Source organism: Heteronotia binoei, chromosome 16 (genome assembly GCF_032191835.1).
Source record: "Heteronotia binoei isolate CCM8104 ecotype False Entrance Well chromosome 16, APGP_CSIRO_Hbin_v1, whole genome shotgun sequence".
NCBI lineage: Eukaryota > Metazoa > Chordata > Lepidosauria > Squamata > Gekkonidae > Heteronotia > Heteronotia binoei.
Window position 1 is genome coordinate 31,402,807 of NC_083238.1, and position 21,071 is coordinate 31,423,877.

Genomic DNA, 21,071 nt, shown 5'->3' on the forward strand with positions numbered 1-21,071 from the left:
AACAGAAAGTCTTCAGCAGATAGTTATAAATTTATAACACTATGGAGAGACATTTCATGGCTTGTATTTCTCACTCTCCTCCCCCATCACTGAATACAAGATGTAACAAACTCAAATTCAGTATATTTTAAATTTGTTTTAATTTCTAATTAGCCAGCTTGTTAGCTTAGCATGAAGGCGTTTTAATGGCATCATCTTTATTTCCAGCATTTTGTGCAAATTATATTTTTATGTAACCCCAGATGCATTAAATGCCAAGAACTGCATGACTCTCCAGCATGAAATGTTAACATTGTCTTTTCCCCTTTTTTTCTATTATTCATTTTCATCCATTTAATTTTTTGTTTGCCATCACTTTTTAATGCTTCCATGTTAAATTAATTTGAAAACATCCTAAGCTGTTCAACCTCTACGACTAGTAACAGCGGATACCTGTCTGTTTCACTATTTAGTCCCTCCTCCAATGTCTCCATCTTCCAAATCTGTGAGCACACCAAGTGAGGCTGGAAGCCAAGATTCCGGGGATGGTGCCGTTGGTTCTAGGTATGCTGTTTTAAAGATTTCAGTGCTAAATATTTTGTTGTGAATGCAGTATAATATTAAGATGGACAGCATTACATGATTGAATAAATATGGTCTTCAAAAATGTATGGGCATGATTCCTCCCACTGTACCATAGGGCCCATGGGAATACTCCTTCCTGGCTTTGTTTGGCACACACAGGTCATTACCCAGAACAGGAGTTCAGTAACCTTCCTATTAACCTATCTTTCCAGCTCGTTGGTACATCCAGGAATGTACCAAAGCTGAAAGCAAGTTCTTTGCTATAGCCTGGGGAGGGACTGGACTGGGAAACTGGAAGCATGCTGTCTTTCCATTTCAGTAATGGTAGTGTGCACACAAACAGAAGGTGGGAGGTATCATGTCCTAAATTTTTATTGTAAAGCAACTTGGAGATTTACACAACTACTGATGTGTGTCTAATAATAAATCCTGGAGAGCTGCTCAACTGAACAGTATTTTGATTTAGATTCTTGTGTTCTGTACTTAAATACTGAGACTGAGAGAAAAAAAGGAAGTCAATAAAACTAACAGCACCACAACTTGAAGCTGTTACCTATTTGTTTGTAATATGTCTCAGAAATCTTAATAATAAAATCGTATGATTGGTACTTCTGTGGTAGACTGGGGAAGCCTAGTTGGGCAATTAACCGCTGGTGGTCTGTGCAGTGGATTGACTAGTATCTTTGTTGTATCAACCAGTGTCTTTATTGTATCCTGTGTTGCCTAGTGTATCATCCAGTTAGCTCTATGCTTGTGGTTGAGTGTAATGAAGGCTGCTTCAATCTAGCCTATTCAAGAAGGATCCTTGTTGGCACTTTTGACTTAGTTGGTTCTTTGACTTCCCTCTTTGGCTACTGTGCGTTATTGAATCTTGCTTTCTTTTTTTAATGGACATATCACTGAACCTTTCAGTTGTTTTCCAGTCAGCTGAAACACTAACCATGTTCCCAATGTGGCCTTTCTCATAACAAGAATGTGCTGTATTTTATTTAGTTGGTGATGGTTCTTGGTTTTCACTGTCGCAGCCTGTGCTTTTGCTTTGAGGTGGGATGTTCCTTATTGGGGGGGGGGGGCAAGTAGAAATGGGCTCTCTGTGCAACCTTGTGCAGAACCCACTTAAGGACTTGTCAAGGGGTGCATTGGCATCAGCTGGCCTAGTAAAGCATTGCAGCCAGCTTTACTAGGTTATTAATTAAAAGGTAAAGGTAATCCCTTGTGCAAGCATCAGTCATTTATGACTCTGGGGTGACGTTGCTTTCACAAAGTTTTCATGGCAGACATTTTATGGGGTGCTTTGCCATTGCCTTCCCCAATCATCTACACTTTACCCCCAGCAAGCTGGGTACTCATTTTACCAACCTCGGAAGGACAGAAGGCTGAGTGAACCTTGGGCCGGCTACCTGAACTCAGCTTCTGCTGGGATTGAACTCAGGTCGTGAGCAGAGCTTGGACTGCAGCACTGCAGCTTTACCATTCTGTGCCACGGGGCTCTTCAGGTTGTTGATTACCAGTTGCCATGTAAGAAGACTCGTAGTCTTTTCATTAACAATAAATCCAGACATGATGCCAAGTGTGCTCTGTAACTTTGACTCTGTTTTACCCATGGCAGCTTTGTGTCCTTTCCAGAAGCTGTGTTTCCATAATGTGTACATGGGGAGAGAAAGGTATGCAGCTCCCTAGTGCCTAGAAACTGATACCAAGTACATGTTGATGGATATTCAGTTCTGCTGCAGGTTCTAAAGCTTTGGGGCTAAACTGTATGACAGCACAAAATAGAATCTATATGTCAGTCTTTACAGATTTGTACAGATTCATTTTGTAGCATAGGGACCAGGGACTGGATGCAGTCATGTGCAGATCAAGTGAAAGCCATTCAGTTCTTGTTTTATGTTTATGGGCTTCATTTAGACCAATTTTGTGAGGGAAATGGTTCTATGGTGGAGTGTGAAAGTAAAATGGCTTAGAGGAGAATGATTCAAGCCACTGGATTCCTGTCAGAGAGAAAATAGGATATATATGAAATTAGGCTCTTGCAAACTTTTAAAAAGTTGTGAGCATTACAGGAGAGCAGCAGACATGTTGGGGAAGCAGTATTGAGAGGGAGGGAAGGGGTTTTGATCCTTCTCTCTTCATTGTTTTTCTGATCTAAATTATCCCCCCTCCCCTCGGTTGCTTGCTGTCCTGTGGTAAAAAAAAAAAACATTGAGGATAGGAATAAATAAATAGTTTTATGATGGAGAGTAATAATGGGCGGGGGTGTCTTCAAGGTTTTTTTTATCTGTGTTGCTTATTAGGGATGATTAGTGAAGGCAGCTAAGTTAGCAGATGACATCAAATTGTGCTGTAATAGTGAAATCCCACACTGACTCTACAAAACTCGAGGATAAATTCTCCAAACTGAGGACTGGGCAAAAAAGGTCAAATGGAGTACAGTGGGGCAAAAAAATAACTTCACTTACAAGCTGTCAGTGGTCTGAACTGGTTATGGTTACCTGAAGAGGTCTGCTATGAACCTCACTGAACACATCAGCTCAGAGCTAACTATATGGTAGCTTCATGATTAGGATCTTGTGTTTTGTATTAAAACTGACACAACGTGATTCAGTTTGAGGTCACAGTGGCAAAAGAGGATGAAAGAGATGTTTAATCCTTTTTCCGTGCATTGTTTTCTTGATGAAAATCCTCTCCTCACTGAAACATGTTTGCCTGATGAGGGTAAAGTAAACAGGGACCATATGGGTACCAGTACATTGTCCCCTGTAGGACAGATAGCAGCTTTGGAAGAGTGAGTGAGATCAGGACAATGATTTGATGCAGTATCCCTGCTCCCCATACTGCAATCATGATCCAACTCTGGCTCTGCTGCAGCTGCACTTACAAGAAACCAAAACAGCAGAGAACCTGATCACAGATCTTTTATGTGAAATGTAAATGAGTGCTTCAGTGCGTGGTGACTGTGAAAAAGACAAACTCAGAGCTAGGAATTAGTAGGCAAGGCACTGAAAATCTATGTCATAATGCCTTTGTGTAAAAACAGTGATAGCAGCCACATTTTGAGTGTCATGTTCAGTTTGAGTCAAGAAGGATGTCATATCATCTATGAAGGAGAAAATATACAGAGCGACAAATGAGGATGAAGCACCTTCCCAGTGACAGAATGCTTAAGTATTTGTTATATCAAAGCTTATATCAAAGTTGATTAATAAGTTTAGATGTGGTAATGGTTTTAGAACTATGCATAGTTGTTGAGTACCCAGCTTGCTGGGGGGAAAGTGTAGGTGACTGAGGAAGGCAATGGCAAACCACCCTGTAAAAAGTCTGCCATGAAAACATTGTGATATGATGTCACATCAGAGTCGGAAACAACTGGTGCTTGCACAGGAGACTATTTTTACCTTTTTATAGTTGGGGAAGAATAGAAAAGAGGTTTTTATTTCTTTTTCTCATAATACTAGAACTCTGGGGTCACCCAGTTAAGTTGAGGCGAAAGGTTCAGAGTGGACAAAAGAGTACTGTTTCACACAACACATGTTTAACATGGAATTCACACATGGTCAGTTGCTTAGGTAGCTTTGAGAGTGCTTTAGACAACTTTATAGAGAATAGGTCTAGCTGTGGCTGTGGTAACTGCGTAGAACCATCCTTTGTAGAGCCAGTAAAAGGGGGAAGGGGGGGCTATGGCATCTGTTTTGCCTGTAAGAGGTACCAAGGATCTCCATGTAAAAGGATTGGGTAACTGGTGAGATGTGAAAGACCTGCCCGAGACCCTGGAAAGCCACTGTCCATCAGAATGGACGTTACTGGACTTTGATAAAGCAAAGATCTGACTCAGGATAGAACAGATTCACATATACTTTGAATACTAGCTGTTGGGAACTTGTAATAAGTGAGGTACCAGCTGTGGTGTAGTGGTTAAGTGGGGCAGACTCTTGTCTGGAAAACTGGGTTTGATTCCCCACTCCTAACATGCAGCCAGCTGTGTGATCTTGGACCAGTCTCAATTCTTCTCAGGACTCTCTCAGCCTCACCTACCTCACAGGGTGTCTGTTATGGGGAGAGGAAGGGAAAGGAGATTGTAAGCTGCTCTGAGACTCCTTTGGGTAGTGAAGGGTGGAGTATAAAACCAACTCCTCTTCCTTCTCTTCTTTTCCTTCTTTTCCTTCCTCCTCTTCTTTTCCTTCTCCTCCTGGTTTCATGCCCTGTATGTGGGCTTCTTCATGTCATCTGACCAATTTTAGAAGCAGGACAGGGCTGTTTTTATGTTGTTATATAAGGTCTGTATTTGGAAGAGCAAGGATGAAGGATTTTGGGCTCAGAGGCCCTTTCAAAGCTTTTTCGTTTGGTTCTTTTACAGTGCTCTGTGCTGCTGATTCAGGTATCTTTTCAGGGTAGAAGGTCAGAAGAGAGGTCCTCTGTCTCTTTACCTCACCAGTCTAGTCCCTGCAGTAACATTTGCTCCCTGAAGCTTCTCTGCGCCTAATCAAGGTGGAGGGAGGCAGAGGGACTTCTTGTGCTTACCTTTACACTTGCAAGAATATGGGAGCATTTTTATTCTACTCAGGTCTATTCAGTGAGGCTTCCTCCCAGGGGAAAAAACTGTTCTTAGGATGACACTGCATTTATGTTGATCACTGGTGAATTTATGCTTGGAATAATTAATATTTTTAACCTTGTCTGTGGTAACAGTGTCAGTTCAAAGCAACATGTATTCAGATTGGTTTTATTTCTCAACAGTATGTCTTGAGTTGATTTTCTAGTTATATAAAAGTAATTTGATTATCTCCTTAATATCAGCACATGGTCCCTTTGTTCAGGATGTGTATATTCTCACAGATCTGATTCTGCATGACTCTTTGCTCCTAACATAATATTTGTGTGCAAGAGTGTATTTTCCTCCCTATATAGTACATTGTTGATAAAGTGTAGAAAAAGTCATTTTGTCATTAGGATTTCTGATATGCTTATCTAAATTTGCTATGATTAATCCTCCTAGCATTGCTGTTAGCCCGTGAGCCTAAATAATATAAAAAGTCTAACTGGGTATCCTGTATAGGATGGAAGGGCAGGGTAAAAGGGTTTTGAATAAATAAATTTAACGTATGATATGTTGATGCCCACTACTTGAGATCCTTTGTTACATAAAGGTTGCCTCTCAAGCATACTTGTTAAGAAGTAAATCTCCTGCTCCCTGGGACTCACTTCTGAGCAAGCATTCTTAGAATTGATCTTTTTTAGCAAGCTGTTTTCTGTGACATTGACTGTCTTGAATTGGCTTTAAATTAAATGACATTTATAAGCCCAAGGCAGTGCTTAACCCATAATTATAGCAATGTCACATCTTGGAAACACTAGCAGTAGTATATCCCAGTGGACAAGCATTTTTTCCTGTACCCAAAGGTTTATGTGTTGACTCATTTCCTCTACCAATATGACAATTTCCTGAACATATTTAATGCTTGGGGGCAAGACTGCATTGCGTTAAACACACATAATTTCAGATGACTCTACAAAAATCTGTGTAGCTTTAAATGAAGTTGTTAATTTGTGTATGTGTTGTTAATCTCTTCTGTGATTGTCTTGTGAGGCTTCTTATGTGTGCTGTCCTGCAACTCAAATTTCCGTCTTTAAACAACCAGACATATCTTTTAATTGCTGCGGCTTTCACTTGATTAAAGGAATCTTAGTCCATTAATTATAACTTTTGTTCAATCAGTTCATTAATTTAGATCTGTAAGCATTTGAGTATGAATAACAATACCTGAAGCAGAAAAAAAGCCTGTGTTCTTTCTTCTATCAACCCCTCTTATGTGTGAAAAAGTAGGGAATCATCTTCCAAGGTAGCACATGCCATACATGAATTTTGTAAGTTCTTTTATTAGAAAATAGAAATAATTTAAAAGCTATCTACACAATTAAAAAGGTGCCACCTTTTTAATTGATTTGAAAGATCTGTAATCAGTTAATCTAACTGATTGATCAGCTAAATGTTGCAGTCTTACTAATTGCTCTGAATTATGTGTTTTAACAGTTATATTTATTGCATGTATTGCTGTAGCACTGAATATTTAGTCAGTTTCCACTAACTGGTATTGTTTTGTTTCTGATGCCATGATGTGACTGTAAACTTACAGTAGCTTTCACATTTCATAGAATGTTCTTGCTTTACTAATCTCTGGCCTTTTTTGCTAATGCTGCATGGTTGTTCCTTCAACCTCTGTTATCAGGACGCTGCATTGGGATACTGATCCATCAGTTCTTCAGCTCCATTCTGATTCCGATCTGGGGTACAGCAGAGATTTATTATCTTCCATCTTTGTGTAAAATAAATGTTTTTTTGTAATAATGTACTTCTGAAAATATATTATTAACATTTTCAAATGGCTTTTGCTATGAGCCATTAAGGCTGCGTTCATGCTGTCAGAGTGTAGTATTCAGTGTATCAGCTGCTTCAGTACTGAATCCCAAAACTGTGTTTAAAGGGGGCTGTATAAATCTGAAGGGGATAGCTGTTAGAAAAATAACTGTGCAAAAATTGTGTGTGTGTGCATGTGCACACACGTTTGGTTTGCCATCAGGGAAATTATATTAGGTCTTAAAGATCCTTTCTAAAGGCTCATGCTTTAACATTCCATTTAACGATATTTTATGTTATGTGCCCATTAATTAAAAAAGATTTAAGAACTCATTGCTCTAGGATTACTAAACCTAAAGCCAGATATGTTTTATTATAAACTTTTGTTAAATCCCACTGATTTTCCACATTTTGTCCCCTAGCGATATTATTCCTTTGGTATAGATTTGTACAGTGTTCCCAGTCCAGTATGCCATAGTTTGATTAGACTATCTTGCAGTTGAGATATCTGTTGGAAGCAACAGTGTAGCATTGTAGTCAACAGCATCAACAATGAGGTATAAATGGATTCAAACCTCAGCTTAGCCCTGAATGACTTGCCTAAGGTCATGCATCTATCATGTGGCACAATACTTGCCTGCTTCACTGAGATAATGTACATTAAGGCTTTGAGCAGTTAAAAAGTAGTAAATATTCCTATTCTGTGAAACCAAGTCATGAATTTTTACATCAGATCCCTTTATGCAACCAAAGTAAAATGTATTTTTCTTAGGAATATTTATTGGGAAAACGATCTGGATAAAATAATTTCACTGGAATCTCAACATGTATAAATTGCACAGTCTACTGTATAGTGCAAATCACTTGCTTTCCTGTTCTGTTCATAACTGCAGTAGCCTTATCCTAACATAGAAAAATCATGGTCACAGAAATTCTTAAAGGTTAAATTGTGAGGTGCAGCTGTGTGATGTTGACACAGAATTCATACATTTTTCATTGTATTGTGTTGCATTATGATGGCAAACTGTTGGTTTTAAGCAAGCGTTGGTCGTGTTTCTGCCAATTTGCAAAGTCACATAGCAAACCAAAACTTAGTGCAGATTTTTAAAAACCCTTATTTTTCTATATACTTTCTACTGTTTTTAAAAACAGAATTATTCATATTTCCCTGGTAGTTTAGCTTAATGACTATATATAGGGTGAATCATGGATTGTCTGTGCAAAGTCTGAAGTTTTGTCTAAGTGAAACAAATTGCGATTCTGTTTAATATGTCTTCTAATTTCTTTATTCACTTTCTTTAGACGTGGGCCCATTAAACTTGCGATGTCAAAAATCACGCAAGTTGACTTTCCTCCTCGAGAAACAGTCACGTATACAAAGGAAACCCAGACACCAGTTATGACTCAACCAAAGGAAGGTGAATATCTATTTCACTTATACTATGCTTTTTTTCCCTAAAAAAACAAATTACAAAATCAGGATAAGACGTTATAGTACAAGAAATAAGTTTGGGACCTTGTATTGGTTCCAGTGCAGGAGAGGTCCAGGAACAGACTTGAGGGGGGTGGGATTTAAGGCTGCTGTGAGAAGGGAGGTCCAAATGTCATGCTCCCAGCCTTGAACTCATCGAAATGCCGGGCTGTATCCTTCCCCTCTGTTGCAAAAACATAAACCCAAAAATATTTGCAGGCGAAGTAATTACTGTTGTTGTCACAGTTTCTTTATATTTCATTTACAGACTTCCTTATTCCTTAAATGTTCTGAACATGTATGTTCTCATATGGTTCTGTTTCGTCAAGGAAAGGCTTTCTAATAAAGTTTTGTAGGGTTTCTTTCTCATGTTAAACAGTGGAACCAAAAATGAAAGCCATCCAAAGGTGGCATACACTTGTGCCTATGAGAACAAGCACAGTGATCCTTGCTTTCTTTGAAGTTTTTTTTGTTGGGGGGGGCGGGGCTGGAAGAAGAAGAAGATGATATTGGATTTATATCCCGCCCTCTACTCCGAAGAGTCTCAGAGCAGCTCACAATCTCCTTTACTTTCCTCCCCCACAACAATCACCCTGTGAGGTGGGTGGGGCTGGAGAGGGCTCTCACAGCAGCTGCCCTTTCAAGGACAACTTCTGCCAGAGCTATGGCTGACCCAAGGCCATGCCAGCAGGTGCAAGTGGAGGAGTGGGGAATCAAACCCAGTTCTCCCAGATAAGAGACCGCACACTTAACCACTACACCAAAATGGCTCTCCTGGAAGCCTAAGGGGCTTTCCTTTTTGACAATTATAGGAACTTGAGGAAAAATCTCAAAACTGAAGCTGCATAGAAATGACTGTCATCTATGTGCATCTATAATTTCTTTGGTTCCTGGCTTGTGCCTGTAACCATGAAAGGAAGAGAACGTTCACCTATTGTATATATTTTCCTTAAGGCTTATATCATTCAGCTGGTTTGGTTGGAGAGAGGAGTGCAGCTGTTACCAGCAAATTTTGAAAGTGGCTAATTTTTTTTATCTATGTGAAATGTGGTTTAGTAGTTGAAATCACTTATCTCACTTCTCTCTCTCGTTTTATGTGATTATTAAAAGTGTGAGGTTGTAGTTGAAACATATGATAGTAACACCACACTTCCTGATTAAAAGTTCACAACTTTTATTTCAGATGTTTTTACAAGTTTTGATATGCTTTGAGAAGATCCAGACTATTTGACAAGAGTAATGCAAACTTGTCTAGCTAAACTTATTTCCAGCTTAATCACAAAAAAGCACCAAAAATACTACTTTGATAAAAACATTCTACTGTTAGCATGCTATAGTTTCAAGCTCAAACAAGTTCTGTCAATGCCTATCCTGAGGGACATACTCTAAAACTTCAAACCCGTAATCTGTTGAGAATGTCTGCAGAAGCACCAGGATGCAGGCTTGTAGCAAAAGACCATATATTGTTTCTTAGAGGTGCAATGTATGCTGCCATTGGCTGCACAAATACAGATCTGTTTCTTTCTGGAATAAAAAAAATTATTAGAAAAGTCCCAGAGGGTAGTTTTATTAGTAACCATCTCATGGTCAGTGTCCCCAAGTCTGTGACTGTTGGATGTCAGAAATGAACAACTAGAGGGAGATCTCTCAGTAATTGCTCTGTTCCATAGGCAGTCTGAAGCATCCATTTCTTGACATGGTTGGAGACAGATATTGGGTTGATAGGCTATTGGTCTAGCCCAGTATGACCATACTTATGTTCTTAACCACAGTCTGTCCATCTAATTCTTTGCAGACTGCTCCCACAGCAGTACAGTGTTTCTGGACAGAACACAGTATATTAACAGAACCTTGCATATTATTACTGTCAGTCCTGCATTCTGAAATAAAATTCATTATCTCAGATGCAAATCAACAGTCCTGAGGGAATGAGTGACTAATACGCAGTGTTGGTTGTTATTCTTTCTTAGCCACTTCTGCCAGACCGTTTTGTAGAGCTGTGTTGTAAATAGAGCCTGTGATATCCTTTGTGCCCATAATACAACAGTGACAAGGGATTTTGCATTTTAGAAGTAACTGCTACTTTTATGTTATTTTCACCATGATCTTTATTTTTCCTGGGTCCCTATGAATTGAAAAGGACACAGAGTGTCTAGAGTAACGTAGTCACTGGAAGTTTGGATGTTGATGTGTACATTTGGGGAATTTAAAGTGAGTTCAGATTGCCTGCCAGTTATTCACTGATATCAGTAACAGACAACTAGGTTTGTGTTGAATGAAAGACAAAAGTGTTACCTCGCAGTGTTATTGACAGATGTCACTATATGTGCAGTGATATGCAAGACTCTTAACTGTAAGGCAAAGAGTGCTGCTTTTGATACGCATTGTAAACAAACCCAGTTGGTGATTCTGAACTGTGTCACCACCATTGCTTTTTTATCTGGCTTTTAAGAAGTGGTCACACTTTCCTATGGCTTAATTTGTGTTTCCTTCTTTTAAGAAGTCAGAATGTGGGTCCCCCAGGTACTTGTATAACTTTTTTAAAAAGTGTCTTGAATGGCACAATATTTCTTACAGCAATGTCATTTTTAAGATTTTTTTTATTCTGTACCTGCCTAAACTATCAAATGAAATACAGATAGCAAATGTGATCGGAAGACTCCTTCAGTTTAACAAAAGCCACCCATTTCACAGATGATTTAACTTTGATTAACCTACTCTGCAGCAACAGATTACACAGACAACTGGAACTTCACTTTCCCTTGTTTTTGCTGGGGGCTGTCTAATTTACAACCCTGCTTTTCTTTCCGTCTCGCCAAAATACATCACAATTTTGATGTTAACGCAAAGTAAAAATTCACTGGTTCATTAAACCTAGATTTGCCATTCATTGACAAGGGATTTTGCATTTTAGAAGTAACTGCTACTTTTATGCATTCTTTAATGCTTAGCTTGTAACCTTAGATACTCTGTCAAGAAAAAAAACCTCATGGAGTTAGCCACTTAGCATATTGTAATGAATATTCATCAATAAAATGATTTTGACAGACAGTTCCATTTCTCATTGTGATACTCTTATGTGACTATTAAAAGTTTTTCACATTCGATTTTAAAGAAACTGAAACAAACACAGTAGTGCAATACTAGTATAAATCGTAGATATGAATCACAAGAAGGTTAAAGTGGTGAAAGGGATAAAGCTAGAAATGGGAGCTTCTTAAAAGATGGGCCCTGACAGCATCCAAAACTAATACCGCTGTCCCATCCTCTTATAGCAGATATTGAATGCTCTGCTTTATCTGGCATAATTGGATTTTCATTTGTACTTCATATTGCACTATTATATTTGCAATAGTTAATACGAAGAGATATAGTTTTAAGATATTGAAGAGAGAGAAGTAATGTGGAGGGGTGGAGAGCTTTGATCATTAATAGAGAACTGCTTTGGGGAGCCTGTATTTTGGCATGAAGAAATTACCACATGTGACAGTCGATTGCTGGGCTTTCTCGTGGGAGCAGTGGTTTGTTTTTATAATGTTGTCAATGGATGCCTGGTGCTTTAAAAGTGATTAAAAAGGATAAATCCTGCTCCAACTCCACAGTTTAAAACTGGGCTTGGGTCAAACTGCATATGACACAGGAGTTTCATGATCAGGATCTTTTCATTTTAAAGTTAAAAGCCAGTGCATGGGGTTTTTTATTGTCTTAACCATTCTGTTTTTACAGACTTTTCTTCTCACTTTCATACAGCACCATTAATTTAGTTACACATACATAGTTTATAAGAAGATAAAAGTTAAGGGATCGTACTAAAGACTTTATGGAAGAAGTGAGTTTTGAAGAAAGATTGAGAGGGAGGCATTGTGTAGGTGTTCAGGAAGTGGGGCTGTAGGTATTTAGGTAGAGAAGACAGTTATTTATGTGAGCAGCTTGAATAACTGAAGAAGTCAGTGTCAGACAGAGAGGAGAAAGAAGGCTGGAGGGCGTGGAGGACTTTGAAGGTAAAGACCAGAAGCTTGTTTTGGATCTGGGTGGAGATGGAAAGCCAGTATACACATACAAGGAAAGCCATTGTATTATCTGAACATTGATAGAGGCAAATGATTTTAGTGGTAGAACATTAAATAAGAGTTTGAGAGTGCTGAAGTGTGGTAGCAAAAGGCCAGAGAGGAAGTGACTGTAGGCTAGGTGAGAAATAAGCAAAGCATGAGCCGGAGTTTTTCATGAGGAAAACGGAGTGATTTTGCATACAGAGAAATGCTAAAGCTTGATGATGGACTGAACATGGAGAACAAAAGGGGGAGAGATCAGTAGTTTACAAATGCACTCACTGGATCTTTGCTACTTCAGATTCCTGACAATGCTGAGTGTGGTGATATCCATGTACCTTGCCCGTGTCAGATGAGGCGTAGTGGTGTTGGAACCACAGATTTTGGTGGGATACCAAGACCAACCAATGTGTGTGAACCCAAAAGAGAGAGAGAAGAAAGCTTTGTGCCTTGGTGGTGGATTGTTCCAAAATGTGGCATGGATGTATCCTATTACCTTGAAGTCCTTTCCCATTAGCTAGTAGATAAAGGCAAGGTATGAGGTATATTACTGCAGAGTAACTCTGTCATAGATCAAGATGGGTGACTGTGTTAGTCTGTCTGTAGCAACAGAAAAGAGCAAGAGTCCAGTAGCACCTCAAAAACAAACAAAAATTTGTGGCAGGGTATGTGCTTTCAAGAGTCACTGCTCACTTCTATTCTAAGCAGTGACTCCTGAAAGCTCATACCTGCCACAAATTTTGTTAGTCTTTAAAGTGTTACTGGACTGTAACTCTTATCTTATAGGTAGATTTTTTTTGTTCTGGAGTGTGATTCATTTGCCAGCATGCTATTAAGCGATCTAATGGAACCATGATAGGGTTAAAGTTCCCTGTCATCTGTACAGTAGCACATACATACATCTAAAAACAAGGTGTCTTAAGTAGAGATGAGAAACTGCCCCAGAATATCTAATGTATATTTAAGTAATTGCCGTTATAACATATCCAGTACTCAAATGCAACAATAGTAATTCTTAGGGACTGACAGCAAACATGGAGTCTCACATGAGAAGGAATTTGGATCTCATTTGCATAATATGTGCCATCACCATTGAAAAATGCGAGAAAGGAGGGGCAACTGACTACAAGATCTTTTCTCTGTAATATATGTAAATGAAGAGGTCACTTCTGCATTTAAGGGGCTGGCTATCTGCATTTGACAAGAATTTGACTCCTGTCACTGAAAATGGTACTTAGAATCAGGATGGTGTGGCAGGGCTGGGCGACTGGAATTTAATTTTAGTTTTAATTGATGGCATTAAAACCCAAAACAACTTAGGCGGAGGGGAATTCACACTTGTAACTCTGTGTCATTGTCTACTGCTGCTGCGAGCCTGCATACAAAGGGGGGGGGGGAGTCTATGCTTAATTCAACCAAATTCTTTAATCTAGTCATTGCCTTGTAATTTACTGTTTACAATGTTGCATCTATTAAATGAAAATTAAACGTTTATCAGTTTTCCCCACCTCAGTGCTTGAGGGCGAAATCCAGTTTTGTTTGAGGGACACAGCATAAAGTCGCTCCGTTATCCAGTTTTTCTGATTAATAGTCCATTGTATGTACAAATTCATCTAAAAAGGAGCAGTGTCTTTCTGTTTCTCTGTGTGATTATTTTGCCCCCCAAAAAAGCTTTCTTTCTTTTTTTTTTTTTAAGCAGCACAAAAGCTGTAATTGGCATGCTTTGTAAGGAAATGTCAGTGTGCAAGAGAGTGGAGATCACTAAGAATTCTTTTACGCGTTCTTTCCCCTTTGCACCACCGCCTCCTCAGCAGGGTCACTGAGATCACTAGCTTTTCTTGAAATGGCCATTTTCACTGGCAGGTGCATTATACCCTGTATTTTCAGATTGTTTTTCCATTCTGAATGTTTGGCAGGTTGATTGCTCTGGCTGCATTGACGGAGAAAGGGCTGACAAATGCGGTTGGGCTGGCTGAAAAGACAGTGATTACTGTTTTCCTTTGTGGCTGATTGAGGCCCTTGAAAGGAAAGATTTTAACCTTCACCATTTGGTTCAGAAGTATGAGCATATATTGAAATCATTCATGCCATTTATCCTAGTTCTGTAAACTTGTCAGAACGTAAAAAATCGCTCCATTTCGTGTAATGCGGGATTGGCATACGTCATTATCATTTTGATTAAGTTGGAGTTTGTATTATTGTGTGCATTATATAGTGTCATTTAAAGCATTTGTTCCTTAAGGTACGGTTATATTTTTATTGCCTACACGATGGAGTTAGATTTCCACCACCACCCCCCTCCCAGCTTTCCCTGCTTCAGCCTATCACTATGTGTGTGGTTTGGCAGCTGGTAGGCCCTACAAGCTGTATTTTTATTTGCAGGGTAAAGGCTTGTCTGAAGACCTCCTGGAGAGCTAGTAATTGCACAGGCTTGCCATTGGAGGGGGGAAAAAACATGATTGGAAGCAGTCAGGCAGAAAAATGCTGTGCCATCCCATTGCCACCTCCAAGCGGGAGAGACAATCCCAGCAGTACCATCTGGTTGTTGCTGTCTAGTCAGCTGGCCTGGCTGCTGGGACCATGGCTTGGCAGCTGGTTCCCATCTCCTGACCACTTGGATGTCTTTTTTTTCCCATAGGTGACTTTGAACGTGGGTCACAGGGATGGCGGCAACAAACAAGTGTCTGTTGAATCCGGCCTCATTACTTGCGACGAGGCATGCTGCAGGCTCCTGCTGCCATTCTCTCGCAGGCAGATGACAGAGCTGTTGAACCAATTAAAAAAAAAAAGGTCTTTTGAGAAACTTACCCTAGGAAGCAGAGGATGGAAAGGCAGAGGAGATTCATATTCTGGAACACTTAAGTAATTGGGAGCTGTGTTCTGGGCTGCATCATTCAGAGACCGGAGCCTAGTTACTCCCCCAACCCCAGCCATATCCCTTCTCAGTATTCCACAACATTAGCACTTCATGATATTTGTTGCAATTAAGGAAAGCGCATTCCGCTTTTAAAATGCTCATTGACAAACATGATCCCGATAATGAGACTTGCATTTAGAATGACAGTACAAGAAAATGTAATCTGCCCGCTATTATCTTTGGCAAGATTTGCCTTTCCGACTAACATCCTGAAAACTAATGCAAGCCATTTTTCCTGCATTTTTTTTTGGGGGGGGGGGGCGGCATTAAGACACTGATGGTTTCATAACACAAGGAAGTAGCAGCTCTGTGGGCTACTTAAGATACTTGGATTCTCTTTATTCGGCAGCATTAATATGTCAGCATGTTACATAAAACTGTGTGGAGGTTGCATGTTCTGTCTGGAATGACAAACACTGGGAAGAGGTTAGGAATTCAAAACTGAAAGCTCTGAATATTTGGAGGCTTTGCTTTAGGAATTTGTTGGTGGTGGTCTGTTGAGAAAATGCAGCCAAAACTGCGTAGTAGACTCTCCCACTTGATCATTGAAGTCCTTGTTTTTACCATGCCATTCTAGAAAAAGATCAGAGTTAGATGGAATACGTGATGTATGTACATGTGTGTGTGTGTGTGTGTGTTCAGTTAATTGATGTATACATGTAAAACTGTATTTTACTTGTAACATCTCTGCATAGTGGCGAGAACGCTGCTGACAACTTTGCTTTCTTCAGATGAGGACGATGAAGAGGATGCAGTGGTACAAAAACCACCAGTCGAGCCTGAAGAAGAAAAAACTTTGAATAAAGAGGAGGAGGAAGAAGGTACAAAACACTTGTTTTAGAATAATACAGAGCTCTCTTCTTAAATTCAAGCTTACTTTGTGAGTCCCCACTAAAAATACGCACTGTTCTTACCTTACAGTTTTAAAAAGAATAAATTTGAACTCCAGTCACTATCTAAAGCACCTAAGGCATTAAGCATTAAACTTAAGCATTAAAGCCATTACAGTCACTAAAATAAATCACATTGGTTTTATTGTGGCAGTTAAAAATAAAATCCTAAATCTGCTTTTTTCCCCTTCTTCAGCTGCTCCTCATGAACTGACAGAAGAAGAAAAACAACAAATTTTGCATTCTGAAGAATTTTTGAGCTTCTTTGACCAATCTACACGGATTGTAGAAAGAGCTCTCTCTGAGCAAATTAACATTTTCTTTGACTACAGTGGGCGAGACTTGGAAGACAAAGAGGGGTAATATGGGAGTTTGAAATGTGTTGCTGTGTGTTGTTTTGATCTTAGTGGCAACTGATCCTACGTCCGCCCACTTCCATTGTTTGTTCTTTGCAGGGAAATTCAGGCAGGTGCTAAGCTGTCCTTAAACAGGCAGTTTTTTGATGAACGCTGGTCAAAGCACCGGGTTGTGAGTTGCTTGGACTGGTCATCTCAGGTAATGAAAGCTCCTTGTTGGAAGCCTTTCCCGTAGAAGCCCTTTAGCAGATTGATTTTTTTCCCCTCCTTTACCTGCTGTGCTATCTGTGGTGGTTTTGTAAACTGAACTCTCAGAGCCTGATTCAGTGTGTGGAAAGAAAAGGCTATGCAGCAGGCGACTTCAAGGAACCTTGTCCTAGACTAATATGAGCTACTAATATGGCTTCTCTTATGTCCTTATAAGAGGGGTTTAGATAAAAATATGGAGCACAGGTCCATCAGTGGCTATTAGCCACAGTGTGTGTGTATATATAAAAATTTTTGCCACTGTGTGACACAGAGTGTTGGACAGGATGGGCCGTTGGCCTGATCCAACATGGCTTCTCTTATGTTCTTAAGAACTTGGCGCAGCCCCAAATGTACCAAAGTATGAAACACTGTTGTGTCCAAAGGTTCCTTTAGTATTCAGGTGTCAGTAATAAGGGCTTTTAGCAGATTGGGCCTTTAGTGTTAGTAATAAGTCTGGTGGTCTCGTATGCCCTGATAATGAAGCAGACTTCCCCAGGTTAAACTTCATTGGATTGAGTTTACATTTTAATACTTGGTATCTTTTTGTGTGTAGTATCCAGAGCTGTTGGTTGCCTCCTATAATAACAATGAAGATGCACCTCATGAGCCTGATGGGGTGGCCCTTGTGTGGAACATGAAATACAAAAAAACAACTCCAGAGTATGTCTTTCACTGCCAGGTAAGATGTGAATTCCTGTCTTGTTGGGCTTGGGGTTTCATGTTGATGAATCTGGACAAGAGCTGCCTTCTATTTGTCAACATCATGATTTCATTGGGCAGCCATGAACTTTAAACTGCATGTACTTGCAAACATAAGTTGACGGCTGAAGAATCTATTCATTTTTTTTTTTTTAAAAAAGGTTTCATGTATAGCAGCCTATTGAAACAAGTACTGTGCTGGATTTCTTATCCTGATTATATAAAAATGAAGTCTTACATGTGCTAAGTGTGTGGAGATTTTTAAAGGAATTATGATTTAAAATGTACACCAAGATCTTAGACCAAGATCTAATATGTACACAGCCTGATGTTGTAAAGCAAGGTAAGTTAAAACAGATGTTTCAAGCAGAAACAGGTGAAACTATAAAAAGTATTAGTGGAAAGGAAATGTGTACACGTCTGACTTGCTATCACGTACCTGAAATGGAAAGTGTCATAATTCTGAAAGTTTATTTAATTAGACCTCCCCCCCACCCAGTAGTATTTTGTGGAGATCAGTCAGCTGCAGTGGGTGGAGGGAGTCAGGAGGGTTCCATTCTGCTGAAGATCCAGCAACCCATAATGCGACATTGCACTGAATTACGTGTCATCATATAATATTGTACTGTTGTATAGTTTCAGAAGTTTCAGTTAGCATTTTAATTACTTGTTCATTTATCTGCTTCTTTTTTTTCTTGATCCAGGTCTAAATGTCACTTGGAAAACTGTGGATAGTCCTACTAAAAATAACGTGTGTGTTCTTTGTTTCCCTTACAGTCAGCAGTAATGTCTGCTACATTTGCAAAATTCCATCCCAATCTGGTGGTCGGTGGCACATATTCAGGGCAAATTGTGCTGTGGGATAACCGCAGCAATAAGCGAACTCCAGTTCAGAGAACCCCCCTTTCAGCTGCTGCTCACACGGTAGGGGGTGGGAGATCTTCCACAAAAAAGCACTTGCTTGTTCACAAATTAACCCATTAATGTAGATCATTGTAGGCTTTAGGCAAGAAGCAATAATCTGTTGTTAAATTTGCAGTTAGCTTATTTGGGACTGCTTCTCTTTAGAATGTTCTTTGTTAAGAAATCTTTTACAGCAGCACTGTATAACATGCATCTCTTGTTTAAATCAGGAATCCACAAGCTTATTTGTATTAAGCTCCCCTTCAGAGACTTGTCTTGATCTAGCCACCCTTTTTGCCTTGTAAAAATAGATACCACTTCTCAGTTCTGTAGTATTCCCTCTCATAGTCTTGAGTATTCCTTCCAGGCTTCAAGTGCTGTACGTCATCTGCACTTGACAGGGGATCGTGCCTTCAATCATCCAGCCACACCCCTGTCAAGAGCATCGTTCTGCTGGGGTAAAGTCAGAATGCACAGAAGTAACACTCTGCTTTTAACAGGCAGCCTGCCTTGCTAAGCAGTTCCCTCAGCTATGCTTTGACTTGGGGATTATTGATAAAGTGTGTTGTGCATTTTTTAGTCCCCTTATTGCACCATGTCAACTGATTTCCAGTCCCTGCTTTGGCACAATGTTCCTCTTGTGCCCCTCTCCCCATTTTTGGATGATCCTATGCCATGTTCTTTATGCCTTCCAGTCAGGGATCAGGCCTGCCATGTTAGAGAGCAGTGGGTTAAAGTATCCAAATACTCTCCTTTCTCTTGTTGTAACTTGAATGGTAGTTTTAGGAAGCAATGCACAGAGTTTTTTCCCCGACTTGCATTGAAGCATCTAAATTATTCTGAGAAACGGTGTCAATCTCTGTTGTCTGCTGTTTTGTTTTAGCATCCTGTCTACTGTGTGAATGTGGTTGGGACACAGAACGCTCATAACCTCATCAGCATCTCAACTGATGGAAAGATCTGTTCGTGGAGCCTGGACATGCTTTCACACCCTCAGGTACAATAAATGAAAGTTAATACCAGACACTACAATGCCATCTGTTTGAACTATCTCATGCGAAAGTTGGATCTTCAGTTGCAGTAATAGTTTCACAGTAGACTTGTCATGTGTACCAATTAATATGTTGTTAGCTAAATGTTTTTTTCCGTGACTTGGATGGCCCAGTCTAGCCCAGCCTTGGAAGACAAGCTGGGTTGGCCCCGGATGAGAGACTACCAAGGAAGTCCAGGTTGCTACACATAGGCAGGCAATTGCAAACCTCTTCTGTTCATATCTTGCATGGAAAAGTGTACGGGGTTGCCATGAGTCACTTGACAGCACTCTCCACCTCCAGCTTACATGCTTGCTACTAGGATTTAGAAGTTTCTAGTGTTCAACTTTCTGGTATCCAGAAATCCTTCTCTGAATCTCATGGAGGGTTAGACTGTTGGATTAGAATTTGGGATACTTTGGTGAAATGCCCAGCAGCCATAAAGCTCACTCTCCCTCCGCTTGGCCTACCCAGTGGGGTTGTTTTGATGAAAGAAAAAGGGAGGCAGAGAACTGTCTTTGTCCTGTCCTGAGCCTGGTTGAAGGAAGGGAAGAATTAAAATGTATGACTTGTCAGAATCAGAGACAGCATGGTCTCATGGATAGTTCTGGACTCAGACTGAAAACACCTTCAGTAAGACTGAGTTGCTTTTGGCAAGCCACCAACTGTCAGTTTGACATATTTCACAGGGTGGATAAGTTAATATAGACCACATGTGCCACCCCCAACTCCTTCAATGAAGAACAGTTTACACATCTTTTTAAAATATTCTTTAGTAAAGTAGCTTTGAAGAAAGAGCACTATCTGTAAAAAGTTCAAGGGATGTATGTGTGTTTCTCCAAGAAGTACTTCTTCACCCAAAGGGTGATTAACATGTGGAATTCACTGCCACAGGAGGTGGTGGCGGCCACAAGCATAGCCACCTTCAAGAGGGGTTTAGATAAAACTATGGAGCACAGGTCCATCAGTGGCTATTAGCCACAGTGTGGGTGTGTATATAAATTTTTTTGCCACTGTGTGGCACAGAGTGTTGGACTGGATGGGCCGTTGGCCTGATCCAACATGGCTTCTCTTATGTTCTTATATTCCAGGGAAACAAACCCATGGGGGCCAAGCACTTTTAATGTACACTTTAATGGTTTAAACTGAAGAATGTTTCTGTGAAACTAGTTCTAGAAATTGCACTTGATTCTTGGGTCGGGGGAGAAGCTGGAGGGGGGATTCATTTTTGTCTCTTTCTTCCCCAGGATAGCATGGAGCTAGTCCATAAGCAATCCAAGGCTGTCGCCGTCACTTGTATGTCTTTCCCTGTGGGAGACGTCAATAACTTTGTTGTTGGAAGTGAGGAGGGCTCTGTGTACACAGCATGTCGTCATGGCAGGTGAATGAAATTCCATTTTAATGCAGAAAGCCCCCCCCCAACTTGTTCTGTAGCATAACATGAGTTCAGAAAGATTTGTTCTCTTAACTGCTTGAAGGTGATACTGTGGGGGAGCTGTGCTCTTTTTAAAAGGCGCTGTATGAACTGTTAAAGAGTATTCCAAGTTTCTTTTGGGGAAGAATGAATTTTGAGTTTTGAAATAAAGATGA

General features: G+C 40.0%; 1 protein-coding gene across 4 annotated transcripts in view; it reads left to right on the plus strand.

Moving 5' to 3' along the window:
- Window positions 1–21,071, plus strand: part of DYNC1I2 (dynein cytoplasmic 1 intermediate chain 2) — a 47,786-nt gene that overhangs the window by 20,499 nt on the left and 6,216 nt on the right. The window contains exons 4-13 of one of the 4 annotated variants that reach the window (XM_060256946.1): window positions 399–543; window positions 6,789–6,848; window positions 8,219–8,334; window positions 16,085–16,174; window positions 16,440–16,602; window positions 16,699–16,798; window positions 17,402–17,527; window positions 18,325–18,471; window positions 19,334–19,447; window positions 20,729–20,862. In XM_060256946.1, coding sequence (XP_060112929.1) covers window positions 399–543; window positions 6,789–6,848; window positions 8,219–8,334; window positions 16,085–16,174; window positions 16,440–16,602; window positions 16,699–16,798; window positions 17,402–17,527; window positions 18,325–18,471; window positions 19,334–19,447; window positions 20,729–20,862 — 1,195 coding nt within the window. The remainder of the gene's footprint in view (window positions 1–398; window positions 544–6,788; window positions 6,849–8,218; window positions 8,335–16,084; window positions 16,175–16,439; window positions 16,603–16,698; window positions 16,799–17,401; window positions 17,528–18,324; window positions 18,472–19,333; window positions 19,448–20,728; window positions 20,863–21,071) is intronic. The other 3 variants (XM_060256947.1, XM_060256948.1, XM_060256949.1) reach the window with 3 other exon arrangements.